Source organism: Amphiprion ocellaris, chromosome 9, assembly GCF_022539595.1.
Source record: "Amphiprion ocellaris isolate individual 3 ecotype Okinawa chromosome 9, ASM2253959v1, whole genome shotgun sequence".
NCBI classification, from domain to species: domain Eukaryota; kingdom Metazoa; phylum Chordata; class Actinopteri; family Pomacentridae; genus Amphiprion; species Amphiprion ocellaris.
This window is the reverse complement of record NC_072774.1, coordinates 24,141,180-24,160,431: the sequence shown is the minus strand read 5'-3', so window position 1 is coordinate 24,160,431 and position 19,252 is coordinate 24,141,180. Positions and strand designations below refer to the sequence as shown.

At 39.7% G+C, this 19,252-nt stretch overlaps 1 protein-coding gene across 1 annotated transcript in view; it reads right to left on the bottom strand.

The window, feature by feature from the left end:
* The window catches only part of LOC111578982 (transmembrane protein 65-like), a 48,969-nt gene that overhangs the window by 29,199 nt on the left and 518 nt on the right, over nucleotides 1-19,252 (bottom strand). The window contains exons 2-3 of the mRNA XM_023286024.3: nucleotides 18,843-19,146; nucleotides 177-221 (exon numbers count right to left, since the gene is read on the bottom strand). Coding sequence (XP_023141792.1) covers nucleotides 177-221; nucleotides 18,843-19,116 — 319 coding nt within the window. The 5' untranslated portion in view covers nucleotides 19,117-19,146. The remainder of the gene's footprint in view (nucleotides 1-176; nucleotides 222-18,842; nucleotides 19,147-19,252) is intronic.

The following is a 19,252-nucleotide window of genomic DNA, read 5'->3' as shown; positions in this document are numbered from 1 at the left end:
TGCTAATTGATTTTAATTAAGACTGGTCGCCATTAATCTTCCTGCTTGACTGACCGGCTGTCAGGATACATGATTAATGAGCAGGTTTCAGATCTGCTGTATGTACTCAACCTGTACATGAGCAAAAAAGGATAATAAACCATACAGTAAGAATGAAAAAGTAAAAAACTTCTTACCGTATCTTAACTGCGCTGCAGTAGGTGGTGCGATTTCCAGCTGACCTGGAATAGAAGAGAATAAAAGCTATTATAAAAGTATTCAAGTCTCCTTTGGCCTGCTTTTGTATGATGATAAAGTCAGGATAAATGTCAGACAGTTTCTAAATGGAAAAGCCGTCAGTCAGGACCTTTTGGATACAGAAGGGAAAATAAGTAGGTCAAGGGTGGAAAACCTAAACCACATGACAGAGGAGGCGAGGAGTCAGAGGAAGCAGCATCTACCCTGAGAAAGAAGGGATGAGGACCAGAGTGACGTCCAGAAATGATCGCTCTGCTGCTAGTCAGGCCTCAGAGGAGGAGGAGGAGGAGGAGGAGGAGGAGGAGGAGGAGGATGACTGTCAGCTAAATGATGAACAGCCATAGAGAAGACAAAAGGTGACATTCTACCTTCTTCATATCAGCAGATTCCAAGCACCAACATATGACACAATGTAGACTAAAACAAAATGAATTTACCGAGATCTAACATACATTTTCCAACACTGTGACAAAAGTTGCAGTAAACTCCATCAGGTTTGAGAGATTTCAGAATAAAATCAGGCTGCATCCACTCAGACGTCACTGATGTGTGAAGTAGAACAATAATTACATTTAAGGCCGAAGACACAAGGCTGGATCATTTCCTTTGCTGGCTCTGTGAAATTGGATTTGTTGCCATGAGGCCAGTGGAAATGTTAGTCCACATAATGAGGTCTGTCCCGTCACTTCCAGGTGTTATTGCAGCGCTGCTCAGTAAACCAGGAGAATTCACTCAGCGGTGAAGGCAGCTGGATTCCCAACAGTCTGTTTCAGCTGCAGCAATTCAGAATTCATCCACTCTTTACTCCCACATACTTAAAATGAACCTCTAATAAGCTGTGACAGACTTTTCGGTTGAACTGCAGGCTGTGTTTACATAGAGCAGATGGGAGACAAGTATGGACGCAAATTAAAAACGTACGTAGTATAACATTAATAATATGCACAGCTGGAACTGGTATTGGTAACCTCTGGGAACAAAAAAATGCACATGTTGGTTCCAGCTACTTTCAATTACATTCATCCAAATATTTTTTTATGATTTATGCCATTATAAAAGTGTCAGACTGCATGAAATACAATTAAGCTCTCTCTGTTTCCATAGAACTGTAGGACTTTATATTGCAGTGAAGAAATGAACCACAGTGAGGAAAAAAATGAGACAGAAGCAAATTAAAACACCCAGAAAGTGGCTCAGAGGGTTTAACTGCAGATAACTTGAACTGAAATTACAGCCAGATATCTGCAGCTGAATTGTAGGTTTCTGTAATTAAAAACTCCACAGGCATGAATGAACATGATGACACAAATGACACTGTGGATGTGTGAAACGTTCATTTGGACTAGACAGAACTGAATCACAGATATCTGCAGCACTATTAAATGTTAAAGCAGCGTGCTGTAGAGTCACATTACAAACCTCTTAGTTCAGCCTTCCGTCCAAACCTCCGTCTCATGTTTCTCACACAACAATAGACAATCGTTCACCCGATGACGACCTTTCGCTGGAGTAAAAACGCTCCTGAAACACCCACTATGTTTATCATCAGCGCTCACACAGATCAGTCACTGCCTCTAGCTGCTGCAGCTGCTTGCGCATAATGAAATATTGTTCATTTCCCTCCTGAGCTTTGCTACAGCTATTATCTCATTTCACAGGTTTATAAAATCCTCTCACCTCCAGCAGCATCAAACAACCCACCACCAGACAGCAGCTAACTGACAGTGATGAACATCCATCCACAGAAGATGGGATGAAACCATTTCTACCCGTTTATCGTGCGTTCAGGGGCCGTTTGAGGATTTAATTAATCCTGTGATCACCAGCAGCAGAATAACATCCGACACATAACTGTTGGCACTGATGCTGAATTATTCTCAGCTGCTCTAATATCTGTAAGACACTGGAAATAAAATAACATGCTGTTCATTAAAATAACCCAAGTTTCAATATATCGCATGCACTCGAGCGTTAATTTCAACAGATTCATGTTCATTGTTCTCCTCTGACATTTTACACAACACATCTGTAAAAGTCAAGACAACAGTTATAAAAGTTCTTCCAACCAGCGTCAGACGGTGAATCTCCCATAAATCAAACTGGAGAAGGTCTGTTGGATTCGTCACCTCCTGAATCGAGGGCAGAGCTGTCAGATCATGAGCTGTGAAAGGCCACAAGTCCATCCAGCAGAGATCAGGATTCACTGCTGTGTGTTTCTGCAAGTTACCATCTCAAACTTTTAAAAACATGAAGGCTGATCCTCCTAGTCTTCAGGTAAACTTTCCCTCCATCGACACACTTGTGATCTCCTTCAAAATCACCACAATTATTATTCTAACTAGTTTATAGTGGAATCAGTGGAACATTCTGGTGTCACGTTTAGCCCGAAAGCAATTTGGGGAGTGTTGCATGTTAAATATCTTTAACCTCAGGGCTGAATGTGAACATTTGTACGACGAAGGCAGCCGTTTTCCTTTGATAGCAGCATCTCATGTTATTATAGCCACAATTTGTCTTAATATTACACATATCATTATAAAAATAAAAAAGGAAAAGGCAATTTTTTAGGATATAGCAACTGTAGAGGTCTCATGTATGAACAATAAACCCTTTTTTTGGAACTGAGAACATAAAATGTGGTTAAAATTAGCTAATTTTACTGGATCCCCTACAGCTCCTGCATTAGTTGCAAATCCTCCTGGACTCCACACAATGAAAATATTGGCTGACAATTACTTTTTGCATGTTTCTGGCTCACCTAACTAATGCGCCAGACAGCAGATAACGTGTTCAGACTCTGCTGAATGAAAACGCAGCTGATGATGAGTCTAATAACAATCCAACCCTCTTCGAAATGAAAGAAAATAGCACAATACATCATTCTAGGCCCATTTCGGTGGAATGTTCCTGCTGTATTTTCTCATCACTTACAAAGAATGAAAACGCAGCCGAGTCACTGTCTCATCACGAGTCGCATGAAGAAAAAAACATTAATGAAACACAGAGTCCTGATGGTTTTCTCCTCAGTCCTCTGGGCTTCATGCAGCATTTATTAGATCCTGATGGCTGACATGGCCGTCTGTTGCCCCCAGATGATTTTGGTACAAACTATTGATTGCATGGAGTCCTATATCCCCCAGACTTCAATTTCAACAGACAACATGTATTGTGCTGAGAAAAGTCGCAAACCAGCAGCTTGATTAAATACCAGAACTGCCATGTTTGGTTCTTTTGAAGCCTTGTCTGATATTTATCCTCCCTCTGCTGAATCACCAACATCTGGCAGCTGATAAAGAGTCTCTACAGATCGACAGACGACATGTGAAAACATTTCAGTCACAGATCTTAACAGCTAATTACTAGATCAGCTACAGGCCTTCTGTCAGGCATTTTCTATACACCACCTACAAAAACCCTGACACGTCTTCACAATCTAATCATTACCAGAAAAAACACATCACGTTGGATCTGCATGGTGTTTCGAATAAGAGGAAAATTACAAACATGTGCTGTAGTCTGATCATCTCATCTAATATTTCACTTCATCATCATCCCACTATTCATGTCTATGTGTCCGTGATAAAAGGTAAAACTCCATAATCTCTGTTCAGAATGCATCGAAGAGGATAAATCTAAGAAGCTCTTATTTTGAATTCACTGTCAATCTCATCAGAAATCAGTAGTAATGATTTCAAACTGCATCACTTCTCAATAACTGCATTATTTCTACACTGACAAGTATTTTGTCTTATCAAGAATCAAAAACACAAATTTTAGAAAGACTATATGTAAAATACAGCCTCTCCAACTCAAAGCTAAACACCACAAATTTGAAGACACCTGTAATTGCTGAACAATTAAAAGAAAAATCGGTGGAAAGGCAAAAACAAGCACTAATCAGAGCTGCAGTGGGCGTCTTGATAAAATGATTGCACGGAGAGTGAATGACTTTCACAATCTAACTGCGAACAACAGACGGCAGCTGCTTCAGGCTTTTAGCAGGGGTTATTTCAGGAATTCAGAGTTTCTGTGTCAGCTCAGACACCATGAAGGTCATTGAATAACATCGACCTCTATGGACAACATCAAAGAGCTTGCTGCAATCTGCAAACTTTCTTTAAAGGCCTAAAAAGAAGCCTCATGAATACATTACTTGGTCAGATGAAGATAGATTAGTTGGGCTCAGATGGAATCCAGCATGTCTGCTGTGAACCTGACCACAGTGAAGGCATAGTCCTGACAGTGAAGCAGGTGGAACTGTGATGATATGAGGCTGCATGAGAGCAAAAGGTGTTTTATAGATGGATGTCTGAGGATAAACCAAAACACTGGCTGCAGAAGCTTGACAGAAGAGGAATATTCCAGCAGGAGAACAATCCAAAAGACACTGTCAAAATCACTTGAGTTTCTAAAGAAGGAAAAATGAAAACTATGACCTGGACATGTGTGCCGCAGCACAACACAATCACTCCTTAATATCATCCATGCTAAGGGGGTTTGAGTCTGTCATTAAAGATAAAGCAGGACATATGAAACACTGAAAAATAATAAAGATTTGTATCTCATGACTGACTTGTTGCATTAAAATCCTACTGTGAGGCCTGATTTTTTTTTTATATAGTCAGTTTAAACTGGTAGTCTTTAATTTTACATAAGAGGAACCACTCCACTGTTCAACTTAAAGTCTTCGCTCTTATTCTGAATTTGCTCTCAATCTCAAGTCTGTCCACAAACATTTATCTATTCGTGTGTTTGGCTGGTTGGATTTTTACCCTCAAGATTCTGCTGCTTGCTGTCCTGCTGTTGTCTTTGGCAACTGGTTACGCAGCTTTTCTCCCGCTGTGATTACTGAAAAATCACACTTTATTGTCTTTGTTCAGCTTTGACAAACGGTTTGTTCCACATTTTTGTTTCTTGGTGCGAACACAGCATGAAACTGAAGTTCTGGAAGCATAATTCAGTCATAATGAATAAGTGCCTGTCGCTTTAACTGACTTTCATTTGCCTCAGTGAAAATGACAAATAGGGGCGGAGAGATTTTCTGCAAAATCAGGTGTTGGTGTTAAACGGGCAGGAAGAAGAACATCTGAAGGGCATCTTCTATCAGTCAGTGTGAGTTTAATGCGCACAATGTAAAGTCCTTTTGTTGTCAGTTTCCTAGATGAAGGTATTTGCATCCTCTGACAGAGTCGTGTGTCTGGATGCTGTGTGAGACAATCATGTGATTTGCATCTTTGCCATCTTATTTGAATTACTGAGATGCACATGTGGACGTGTGCATGAGACCAAGGGTTCATGAGACAATAGGAGGCTCGAGTCATTCATCTTCTCCTCGTTATTCTGCTGTTATGTGTGAGGCAGAAAAGGGGAAAGTCACACAACACAGACTGTGGGTTTAACAGGCATCAGCAGCACAAAATGGGAACAACTTCACGGGGAAGAGCACGGTTACATTAATCAGACCTAGAATGAGTGCGTTACAAAGAAAACCTGCACAAAAAAGTAACACAGAGTGAAAGCAATCAAAAATCCACCTTCAGCTTGTGATTTGCATATAAAAGCTCAGTTAAAAGAAAAGAGCATTTGTGTTTTTCCAATTCTTAGGAGACCAAGTTGGCCCCAACCAGTACGTCTGAATGTCATATAACAGCAGAAAACATAATGAGCAGTTTCTCAGTGACCGCTATATTTCTGAGAAGAAAACACAAAGCAGTGGAGCATGACCCTCCACACACAAACCAAACACTGAAGCAAAGAGTTTCTCCTGCAGAACTCTATACGGAAGAACAGAAATATAACAGCAGTGCGTTTCCCCAGAGCCAGTTTAGGAAGCTGTAAGACCTGAAACACAACACAGAGCAGACAAAAACAAACACAAAACCACAAATCCTTAGAAAGAACCTCCCGACAAATAGCAGAACCACAAGAGATGGAAGGAAGGAAGGAAGCAGCTGGTTTCCCATCTGGCTTTGAAACAAAGGACAAAGCAGAGAGGAAAAAAGGAAATATTCTCAGCTGAGCAGCGAGCAGCTTTAAAAACCTCAAAGATTCACATAAATGACAGTTTATACCAAATATTCTTCATACCGATGCCAAAATTTTGATTTACAGTGAATTTTTTATTTATTTCTGCCTGGAAATTACACTAACAAAACATAGTCAGACACTGTGCTAGAGATCCATTTAAACTATTTCTGTGTTTTTTGACAGTTTAACAAAAAGCAAAGCCATGTCCAGAATTATTCATCATATTTATTATTATTATTCATCCTTCATTATTCAACTCAGTCGCCTTTATTTGCTACCACAACAATGAACAAATCATTATGTAATCACACTAAATGCTCACCACAGGTTGCTGCTATCAGATCCTAATCCACTAACAGTTTTCAGTCATGACACTGAATGAAAATTGAAGCAGACTTTCTCTTGTCCAGGTGAGTTAATTGCATCCACCTGCTGTTCCAGGGGTCACATGACCAGAGGAATTAAAGCTCCAGAAACAAGCACGATGCTGTTTTCACATATTTTGGATACAGACAGCCTTTGTTTAGGTGCAGAAACCATCTTTTGGACTATTTTATGTAGAAAAATGTTGGCCAAAAGCTCAGGTTTAAAAAACAAACATGAATAACAACAACTAGACTTCATTTATGTGAGCTGGTTCCAGGTATTGTGCACCTGCTGACTAACACTGAGCGACAAGTCAAACGGCAGCTCCTGTTGACTGTGGAACATCTTGCCACTATTCTGATTAGTTCTGCTTTATTTGACATGTTGCTGTACACAGCAGCAGTGACAGAAGTGTGACTCCACAGGTTATTACAACTACAGTGGCAGGAGCTGTGCTAAAGCTGCTTACTGAGGCTGATGTACACAAAGTTCATCTTAAAAATAGCTTCTGCTCAACATTCGCAGTTGTTTTCAGTCGGTGTAGTTACATTTCTGTGTGTTTTGTAGCCACGTGAAAGCAGTTTATCATCGTTTACTCTACTGGGCTTCTGAATTTTGCACCGATTTATCCATGTCTAACCTTTCAACAATACAAAGAGTATCTGCTCTGGCATTTTGGTCTGAGCCGATGTTTGGTTGGTAAAGTGAGGGTTTTACAGATCCAGGGTTACATCTTGTATACAGCTACCAGACTCATTGAAAGTGATAACATTAAACGTTTTTGACATGTATGAGTTAAATCAGACTGTAGATACAGATGACAAACCCTCTGCTAGGTTGGGGTAGGGTTAGATGTCCCCTTCTAATCAGTGCCTGACTGAGTTAATTAATGGGGATTTATGTATCACTTTAAACCTTAACAGAAATGAAATTGTTGAGTTGTATGACAGTCCACTCCTTGTACAGTTTCACAAACAGGGAAATAGACTACAGAGATCAAACAGTTTTTTTCTACCATGTTAAAATCATGTCTATTTCTAATGCAAAGCTGGACATTTTAACATGGAGGTCTATGGGGACTGACTCACTTTCAGAGACAGCCTCAAGTGGCCATTTGAGGAACTGCAGGTTTTGGCATTTGATTTTTCATCCCTTAGGTGCAGCACCAAACATTTTAGCATTTGAAGCGAATGATAGCTACAGATAACAAAGCTGATAGTTTCACCCCCAATTTGTGCAAACCATATGAACTGCATCTCCAAAAATATTTTATCATCAAGACTAATTTTTTGTCTCACTGCAAAGTATCATTAGCAAGTTGTTGCATCACAGTTTCCAGTTTGTTTACATCTGCTTCCCCATGAGGTCACATGGGAAGATACACTGCTCCTTACATGCTCCATCTAGCATGACAATCTTTAAAGTATTCTAGAGTAATGCTTCATTATTTTCAAATCTTCTGGTGTGTGTGTTTGTGTGTGTGTCTGACATTAGTTAAAATATTCACAAAGGGTCTCCTTATGTGTGTGATGCAACTGCACGCATGACTCTCCTAAAAATTGCAATAATTCTTAAAAGCGAGACATATGTAAAGAGAAAGACCCTGAAAGCTAGAAGGCAGATTCTTATATTTTCATTTAACTACTTTAAAGCTGCTGTGATCAATATTTTCATGACAGAGCCGCTGAGAATCAGCTGCACCTCCACAGTCCCTGCAGCTCTAAAAACCATTTCAGCATCTCTCAGCTCCAAACTTTACTGTCTCGGTCACTGCTTTCTTATCAGCACTTTTTTCCCACACACAGCAGGCGGCTAATTTTTTTGTGCGTGTGCGTGTGTGTGTGTGTGTGTGCGTGTGCGTGTGCGTGTGCGTGTGTGTGTGTGTGTGTGAGGAATAAAGGCCTAACAACTGATTGTGCACCACATGGCTGCAGTGGCATCTACCACCACACAGACCCAGTTAATAATAGCCACTTATGAACACAGTGCAGCTACAGAACCTGTTATTTCACTAAAACTGGGCCAAAAGGAGAGCAGATGCCACATGGAAGCTGATATTCTGACTTCCTCGACTAACAAACCCCTAATAGTTAAAACTAATAAGTACATAGTGAAGTCATGTTTCATCAAGGTGTGAATTTTTCTCAAGTTAAACCCAGCATGAGTTGAGTGCAGTAAAAACAGGCCTGCAGGGACATAATAACCTTAATATCTGGTTTGTGCTGACTTCAGCCTCATGGGGCTGCAGTGAAATCAGCACTGACTGTACACGAAGGTCAGAAACAGCAGCCTCAGAGGAGCCACGGACAAATCAAGGAGAAATCAATGTTGTAGAACGTATTCTATCTCATATAAGAACCAAAGGGAAGGAAAAAATGAGCAAAGAATAAATGACAGAGTAAAATAGATGGAATAAAATGTTTGAAAAGAACAAAAAGTGCTTTAAGGGTCATAGCATCCTGTGAAAATAACACCAGAAAATGATGTGTCCCTGTCTCTGAGGCTCATGACCTCATGATTGAATGGACAGACTCGCAAAAACAAATACCACCTTGAATATCAAGCACTTCCTGCTGTGCATAATAATATTAGCCGGGCTTCTGTGCCTCCTGTGTAATTTGATTCATATCTGGATCCATCTGCCTCGGCTTCACAAGAAAGAAGAACCATATGCGGTGATTTTACTCCTCACTGTTTACTTAGAAATTATGAAATTATAATTGGTAGCAGATTGTCAACTGAGAGGCAAAGTCACATCCGAGTCTTCTGTTTACTTCCACATTAGAAGTGGCCTTTCGGTGCTCTTTTATAAACATAAAGCTAAAAAACAAGACGAATTTTGAGGGTGACATTTGCAGTATTCCTCATCAGCATTCTGTTTGCTGATTCTTTCCACCAACAGCAGCTGTATGAAGACTTCAGGCAGGTAACAGTATGCAAGAAACACAAAGTACACGACACACAAAGACTTAATGACACGACAATCTGGCAGGTTTAAACACTGAGGGAACCAGTGAGGAGACAGGAGGGAACAGGTGTGAGTCAGGTGACTGGGAATGGAGGGAAAGTCTGGTAACGGAGGATTGCAGGTCTGAGGCCGAATAAACAGGAATCACGACAAGCTTTATGTGGAGGGACTCTGATAAGAAAGATAAAAGTCTCTAGGGTAAAAACAAAGAAAGAAAACGCCACAAAAATGTTTGAAATGCAGCTAAACCAAAAGTGAGCTGCAAAAAATAGCACATCTGGTAAACTATACAGTAAAGTCATCTCATTTCTCATTTTCAGCCTCCTTGTCTGCTGCCTGTGATCCAGAAATCTATCTTAGCATGTCAAGGAGAAAGCTGAGTGGAAATACACAGATGCAAGACTTTTGATGCACAAATGAGACAAAAGTGACACACAACTGGAATATAGAAAACATGTCGGCAGCCGGACTGGAAAATAGATATCACTAAGGCTTCACATATGTCACTGTGTGAATAAATGAAATGAAACAGCATCTGTGCATTCTTGTCATTGTAAATAAATATGTACTGTATGCAAGTGTAACCATCACATACTTGAATAAAAACCCTTTTGCCTGGATTCTCAGTCAGCTCCTCACTACACTGGCTTCATTAGTGATCCACAGCTAATAAACTCTGTCAGGAACAGCAGGAAAACCCACAGCCTACTGGAAGCCTGTTGCAGTAAATTGGCCATGAAGAGTTAATCAAAGAAAACCTCATCACTTGGCTCGTTCTTCTTTCAGCATCACAGACAGCAGGTTTCATCTAATGTTTGGGTTTTGTGCCAATAAGTTCAGCACCAACAGCTGTTAATAAAAAGTTTCTAATGAAGATATACTTCGTCACATTGAAACCAATGTGTTCAAACAGCTGCAACTCTGCTGTTGGCAGCAAACGCAGCTCAATAAATACAGTGACTGTGATGAACGGTGTGTTTTTAGCACACAAATTACCACACAAAGCTACGACATCCAGCAGACGGCAGCAGAGTCGGCTGTGTGGCAGGTTTAAGAGCGAACACATGCAGTGCTTTTCAGAAAGTCAAATCCCAGCTTGACGCACTGATGTGAACGATGCTGGTGTCTCTATAGCTGTCATTAGTGTTTGTGTGGGTCACAGTTGGTTAAATGTCACCACGGACTCTTATTGTGGAGCGGTGTGTGTGTGTGTGTGTGTGTGTGTGTGTGTGTGTGTGTGTGTGTGCGTGTGCGTGTGCGTGTGCGTGTGTGTGAATTAGCATGACAATAACACTGAAGGAATGAAAAGGTGCAGCTCTCCTTTGTCTGGTGTTTCAGGCAAAAATGCACACGGTGTTTGCTTTGGTCATAAAAGGTGAACTAAAAATATTACAATCCGCTGCAGCATACTGAGCATAGCACAGAGAAGCTGAGAAACCCGAGGATGAAGGCTTTGATCCCAGAGTCTGAATTCAAAAAGCCATGAAGAAGAATGAAGGTAGCAAACCGGCATTGGAGCAGCTGTGGCAGACAAAGTGTAATCTGTCTGCTGACGCTTCCTCAGGGTGTCAGCGAGGTGATAAACAAAGTCATAAAGAACATCCAGACGTCCTCCTCTTTTCTCCTGCTGCTGCCTCTCTTTTGCATCTTCAGTTAAGTCTCCCTTCACATTACTTCTCCATCCTCTGAGTCAGGGAGGAAAACTCCATCCATCTCATGTCGTCTTTTCTTTCAGCAGCATCACTGTGAGAAACCAGGAGGATGTCGCCGGGAAACAAAGATCTCTGGTCATTTATTCATTTCCTTCCCATTTCTCTCAATCTTTGCAGTTTCTCTACACTGCATTTCAAACAAACTCCTGAATTTCTGGTGAACAAGATGATAACTTTACTGCACAGACCCTCTTTGAGAAATGTGGTTTTCCGAAAGAAGTGTTTAGATCAGCTAATACAGATCCAGATGCTAAATAATGCAAGAACTGCACCTAAAGTAGCTTTCAAAAAGGAGTTTTTCACGTTTTCCATTTAGATTCAAACATCACTACACACATACACCACAGTTCAGTTTTTCTGCACTTGTTGTTCAAGCCTTCAGATATTTAATATGTTTAACAAATTGATGTCATCCATGGATAATGAATAAATCTCATTACATCACCGTGATGAGTCCAGCAAGCACCAGACTGGAGCCTTCTTTACTTCTCCTAACTTAATTATTCATCATTTGATACTTGAGTATTCATTGGTTGCTTGTTTCTAAGATTTGTGACACAATATTTCTTTACTACAGACAGAAATAATCGGTAAAATTAAGCTTCTCTCTAAATTTAAAAGATCCATTTTAAAACTGGATGCTTTGTTCAAAAATGGGTTCTTCAGTATTCACAACTGATATAAGGTGATATTTTATAAGAAACAAATTACCATGTGGGTCTTAACTCTCTGAAACTCATGTTTCTTTGCTCCTGGAAAAAACACAAAAGTAATAACACCATAAATCATAAAAACAAAAGTGGAATTTCTTGGATTATAAGTTTAACAAAACCTAAAAAAAAATGGAATCAATATGGAAAACATTTTCCCAAGGGTCCTCTCACCAGTATTAGAAAAAAAGGGGGACATCTGGGCTATTTGACTCAACGTATTCACATTTTTACCTCTACAAATTGAACATTTTCCACATTACTCTGCACATAAAGTCCATAAATCTTGTATCTTCCAACAACAAATCTGCTTTACTGTAAATTGTTTTGGAACCTTGCTGCATTTAATTTATTGATCAACTATGTTTTATATTTGCTCTGTGTAAACACTGCCTGCAGTTCAACCGAAAAATCTGAATTTTTGTGACTGTTGTTTCACAGCTTAGTCATTTATAGCGTCTCAGTTCTGCACTAACGAGAGCAATTTTTTTTTCATTTCTTACAGAATCTGGAGGCAACACTTGGTTATTTGATACATTTTTGAACAAGACATGTAGAATAAAGAGATTTTTTTTTTTTTTTTAAAAACAAAACTTAAACATTTTAAGGTCATTTTTTTGGCTATACAGCCAAACTGATATATTCACAGACTATTGAAAAGTTTAAAAACGTTTTCCTTTCAACAATAAATGGTGTATTTTGGTAATTCAAAGCATCTAGTTTCTACTGCAGATGAATTATATCAAAATTATAAAACTCTTTCAAATGCCTTTGTCATTGTTATACTAGATGATAAAGATTAAAAAAAAAAAAAAAACAGAAACGAGTATCCACAGTATAAAGTTATTTACAATGTGTTGTGCTGATGCAGCTACCTTGTAATACAATACGTTCCTTACATTTTATAGCGTCACCCAGAACAGAGGAGGCCGTATTCAGTAAACACCTCCACAACAACCATGAATCCACTGCAGTAAACTCCACTAACCCCGAGGTCCTGTCCAGCACCGAGACGAGCTTCCATCTCTGGCAGACATCAGGACCTTTAGCCACCTGAACGTGAACATCAGGAAAAATACGGGTTTGACTCCCGGCACCCTGCAGCCAAACCTGCTGCAGATAAACCCGTCAAAACCTCAATCAAACCCTCAGCTACAGCCTGCAGAGTGCACATACAGTGTGTAAGAGAACCTCGCAGGGTTTTTATAGCATGAAGGTGAGTTTGTCAGTCAGACAGGAACCACAGGAAGGAAGCTGCCCTCTCTGTACTCACCTTATGGTATGCTTCTGTTGTGCTACTGCCTGATTTTTTTTTTTGCAACAATCATAAAAACTGCACAAATGACAAAAGATAGAAAAATCCTGCCATTAAGATTCACAAAGTGGTAAGAAAATATCTGGATTCCAAGGGTAAGAGTGGGGTGCTGCATCTGTCAGCCTGAGTGTGATGTGAAACCTCCATTTAGCTGTTTGTTCAGAGCTGATCTCTGCTCAGTAATTGAGGCCTAAAAAGGAAGCAGCCCGATGAAATCATCCACATCTGAGAGGAAAATAAAGAAGCACTAGTAGGATCAGTGTGGCAATGTCTTGTGATGACAAGTCTGCTGGTCTGTACAGTTCCTACTTTATATTCAGATACTGAGACACAAATATTCTCCATATCAGAGCTGAGGGGAGGGAGGAATGTGAGAGGCAGACAAACTGAGGATCTGTATTTTCTGATCAAGCAAATTTCCTGTTGGAAATGATTTATTTCCTGGAAGAGTCAGGAACTGAATGCAGTATAATGATGGACTGGATGAATAAAACACCACAGTCTGTCTGTTTAGTAAAATAAGTGTTGACACTGATAGTACTAGCATCTCCATGATCATCACTTTTAGCACTATTATCACAAAACAAAGAAACTATTTGCACTTTTAATTCACAAGAAAGTGTATTTGCACCAAAAAAAAAAATAAATTCATGCACATGAACCAAACAAATACAGAATGCTTTTGTGTGTGCAGAACTCAATTTGCATCATCCAGAGTCTACTGTTTGGGAACATTATGGTTTCCAAGTGAGCTACAAAGACAGATAGATAAAAGTTTGTTTATTCAACTAGAAACAAGTAGCTGGCTGTACGTTGAATTTCATCACTCAAATAGGAACATCAGTGGTACATTCAAGCAGGCTCTTGCTAACGATTCAGACTGAACCAAGGTGATAGCAAACTCTAATGTTGTTTTTAAAGCAGCAGATATTTGACCCAACTCTGCTTTCTGGTTTTAAGTACATGCTGAAGTTCCCTCTAATCTGCATTTCTGCCAGCAAGCAACTAATCAAAAGAATCTGCCATTGCTCTCATGAAAATCTACAACTAGTTACAGTTAGCTGCAGCTCAAGTACAGTAGTCCAACTATCCATGATCTTTATGCGGCTCTATCCTCATTAGGGTCACTGGGGGGCTGGAGTCTATCCCAGCTGACTTAGCGTGAAGGTAGGGGACACTCTGGACAGGTCACCAGTCTATCACAGGGCTACATATAGAGACTAACAATCACACTCACATTCATGCCTACAGACATTTTAGAATCACCAGTTAACCTCAGCATGTTTTTAGACTGTGGGAGGAAGCCAGAGAACCCAGAAAAAACCCACACATGCACAGGAAGAACATGCAAACTCCATGCAGAAACATCCCAGGCCCAGGCCAGGACACGAACCAGGGATCTTGTAGCAGTGAGGCAACAGTCCTAACCACTGATCCACTGTGCAGCCCAGCTCAAGTAGTGCATTTCTTAAACGCTGCACTTTAATGGACATCATGTATTTTTCATTTGAGGGAATATTTGTTTTGCAAATAGTTGTAGTGTGAATCTGCTAAAGTAAATACAGGTACAGTACAGTTAATTTTATAAATGCTGCACCTTTGTTTGAGAGAATATTTATTTCAGTTCATCTATTTTCTGAAGCTTACTTGGAGCCGACTGCAGAAGCATCAATGAACTCTTTAAAAACAAGCACAGCCGTAGTCTGTTCAGCAAACGAGTAAATCCAGATTTGCAAAAATGTATTTATTTGTGACATTTTTGGTGCTTGAACTTCATTCAGCAGATTTTTCTTGCACAGTAAAGTCACAAATAAATGCATTTTTCCACATCAGACGTCCGTTTGAATCCTTATTATGGCAGCTAGAATGACCTCTGCAACCATCTCAGGTAACTATCAGTCAGCAGAAGCTGACTGGCCTATTTAAGCATCTATGACCTGATCAGTCACATGAAGGATCAATACTGTGACATGCAGCCAACAACAACATGCTTCCCTCTCCGCACATATTTATGACTTTCATGCAGGATCTTATAGAGAGTGAATTATGACACCAGGAGAGGATGAAAGCAGCTGCTATTAGAATTAGATGGGACAGAAGAGCAGATTTTACACTGCAGACCTAACAACAAATCAAAATGTTCATATCATCAGTGATGGTGGAGGCTGTGATTTATCATGGAAACATGTTGTTCTGAGCTTCACATACTGCACGGTGATGAGACACTACTCATAGGAGTGGATGCATGTGTGTTCTACATTCAGTGGTATGGTGTTAAAGGACACTGTGGACCAAGAAATACATTAGAGAACAAACAGGAACTGATTGAACTGGGTGGAAGGAAAAACATGAAAAACACATACATGTTTCTAAATGCTGTGGCTGGAAATTTAGAGCGAATTCTGACTTGTGGTGATATTTGAGTGTCCCTGCTGCATGAGAATCTGTCATGAGAGTAAGAAAGCTCCACTGAAACACTCACTTCCCCCTGCAGGAGTAAAGCGACAGCACTTAATCGTTATCCACAGTCCTGTCGCCTAATGCAGATTTTTATATCGATATTGTCATAATATCATATTACAGACGAATGAAAGGAGCATTGATTGAGCAACGAAGATGTACTCGTTTCGCGTTTTTTATATTCAAATCCAATATCTGAGCATTCAGCAGACACAAATCAGTCACATAAATAAAATTAGACGCTGCACTTTGCTCCTGCAGAGAATATAAACAGAGAAAGCAGCACAGAGCCTCACACGCCGTAAAGACTCTTCATCATCACTCATGTTTTCCTCTTTCTCTTCCTCTATTCTTCTCTGTACTGATCGACCCACTTCCTTCATGTGATAGATCCTCTGTGCTGCTCTTCTCCCTCTTATACTCTCATTATTTCATTCCTATATGTCACGAGCCCAACAATAGACGATAAAAACCTTCTATTGTGAGCTTCTGTTCACCTTCATCACGCTGTACTGGAACTCAATGATATGCAGAAATAGAATATTGTGGTATTTTAACGGCTGTTGTAATATAAGTCATGTTTTACTGGTTTGTTTTCCAACAAATCAAAAAAAAGAAGTGATTTTTGCTGTGGTTTGTACCTAAAACGTTCTCTTACGTCTGCAGAATATGATTTATAAGCTGCAGCATCTCTGCACCACTCCAGCTAGAATTGTTTTGTTCTGAAATCGTTTTGAGAAGGTTCTGCAAAGTTCTAGTCATGCTTTATCAGGACTTTTATTGTAGTTCCCAGAATATTTTTAATACAGGTGAACAATCTCAACAGCAAAATCCCCAAAACATCCTCAGAATATTACAGGCAAAATGAACATTACAGGAACATTTTCCAAACATGTTCTGAATGTTAAAATGTTCTGCCTTAGTTCTGTTTTAGCCTCATAAGAACTCTACTTGAAATTATAAAATCTTTAAAATGTTCTTTGAACATTACATTAAGACGTCCTCTTCAAAACATGATTAAAACCAGTGTTGTGAGAATATTCTCTCCTTGCTCTTTTATTTAAAGAGTCCATATTATTCTCATTTACAGGTTAATTTGCGTTATTTATTTTTAGGGCTGAATAGAACATGTTTGCATGCTTCAATGTTCAAAAAACACATTATTTTTCTCTCACCAACACTGCTGCTGCTGCTGCTCAGTTTTAGCTCCTGCCTCATAAGACTCTCATTCTGAAAACCTCGGTCCGCTATGATTGGTCAGCTTGTCTGCTGAAGCCAGGAAACATAACTCCAACAGAATAAGGATGCAGCATTAGCAGAAGCAGCAAACAGATAATAAGTTGCTTATTCTTTGTTTAAAGGCCAAATTAGCCACTGGGGAGACATGATGCAAATATGTAACAGGATGACATAGATAAGTAACAGAAGAAAAGCCTGGACTTCAAACGATGTGTTCAAGACAGGTAAGGAGAAGTGTATTCTGTACAACATGATAAAGTACGAGAAAAAGTTTGCAGTTCTACATGCACAAAAAATGCAATACTACACATTAAGAACAGAGAAAAACCCAAAAAGCAGAATATGGGTTCTTTAAAATGTTTTGATGTGACATATTTTACTTTTGTCAAAAAAAACTACAGCTCTTGCAATCTGATATTATATTTCTCTGTCATGCAATTTCTATAATATTTCAATTAATTGTTTAGCACTAAACAGTACTGCATGTCAGTGAACAACACTTGGTTTGGACTAGATATGTCAGATATTTCCTCAATTTTTTATTTATATATATATATATATATATATATATATATATATATATATATATATATATATATATATATATAAAAATAAAAATATTGATATAAATTTGACCTACTGTGTTACAGATTTCTGTCTATGATCAACTAATATCAAGCAGAGCCACAATGATGAGTTGTACGGGAAGTCACTATAATGCCAGAGAAAATACCCCCCCAAAAATGCATATTTCTTCAACTTCTTGCCAAATCTTTGCTGTTGAAATAAATCTGTTTTCTTCACTGACATCTTTGGGTGGCTGGAACCTATCAAGGCTCTTTTCCTGCAGCAGTTTTTTGGCAGAAGTATTGTCTCAGTCTGCAGAAATGACAAATCACCATCTAACAGACACGCACAGTCAGTCACAATCACACCCACTAACACTTTTCAATGCACCTGAATCACAATCTGTAAAGAAACAAGTGAAAAAAACAAAAGAACAGAATGCAAAGTGAGCCTGCATTTCCTTTATGGTGCAGAGACGCTTCTATCAGATACTATACTGCAGGTCTAAGGACTAAACGTGAGTGTAGCTGATTAAAGTAAAATGAACACTGGTGTTGTGAATTTACCTCACAAGTAGTACATACTAAATATTAAGTAAAATGCAAATCTACCCGCCTAAATTAAATATAAATCAATGATTCCTAATTCATGAATCAGACAGATGTGGGAATAACAATGACTTTACAGGACTTTATTGATCCTCGTCTTCAGATTCTGTTTTCTCTGCAGACTGAGAGGTCAGAGGTCAGCAGAGGAGCATTTGCTGGAATAATTAATGATTATTATTTAACACTTTGACCAGATTCTTTCAACTGTCCTCACAGATGCCTCAAAAGAATAAAAGTGTTGATTTATCCTTTTAACACTTGGCCCAAATGTTCTAAGTAACTGTAACTGATGTCAAAGGGAATTAAGCTGAAGGATGAATATTTCTAACCCCAGACTTCACAGCTTGTCATCACATATTGCATCCAGGGACACGCAGAGTGAATAATAGATGGAACTGTGACATGTCCAGTCTCTTTGATCACTGATAAAAATTGATCTATTAAATCTATTAAAAATAACTTGAATTTAGAACAAGATAAGTCTTTTCTGATGAGCTCCTGCACTGGACATTGTGTTCATTATATTCTGTATGCAATAAATGCACCATATCAACCAAAATCAGTTATAAATGATGAAAAAATACGCATATCCATTCCATTCCATGTATGTGAGCACTGGAACACATGACCTACCTTGAGCGATGGCTATGGACTCGAACCTGTGCAGCTCCCGCAGCAGACAGGTGCGCTCGGACGGATGGAGGCTATAAATAAACTCCTTGGCTCCGCGGGGAGAGTTCAACGGCTCCACGGGCTCCTTCAGCGGGTGCGTGCCCAGGTGACACCGCTGCACCAGCGCGGACAGCGGCGGGGACGCCTGGTGGTTCCTGAGCCCCGCTAAGGCCACCCCAGTCCCGGCTCGGAGGGAGAAGGCAGGCCGCAGGACGGTCCGCAGGCAGGGCAGCATCTCTGGGCGGGGAGGCGGCGAGCGGTGGACCTGGAGGAGAGAACGGGCCTGTTATCTGAGCTCCTTCACAGAAACATCTCCGTATAATGTGGATTCATCGCTGCAGAGGATCAGTTAACGGCAGCCTCCGGAACCT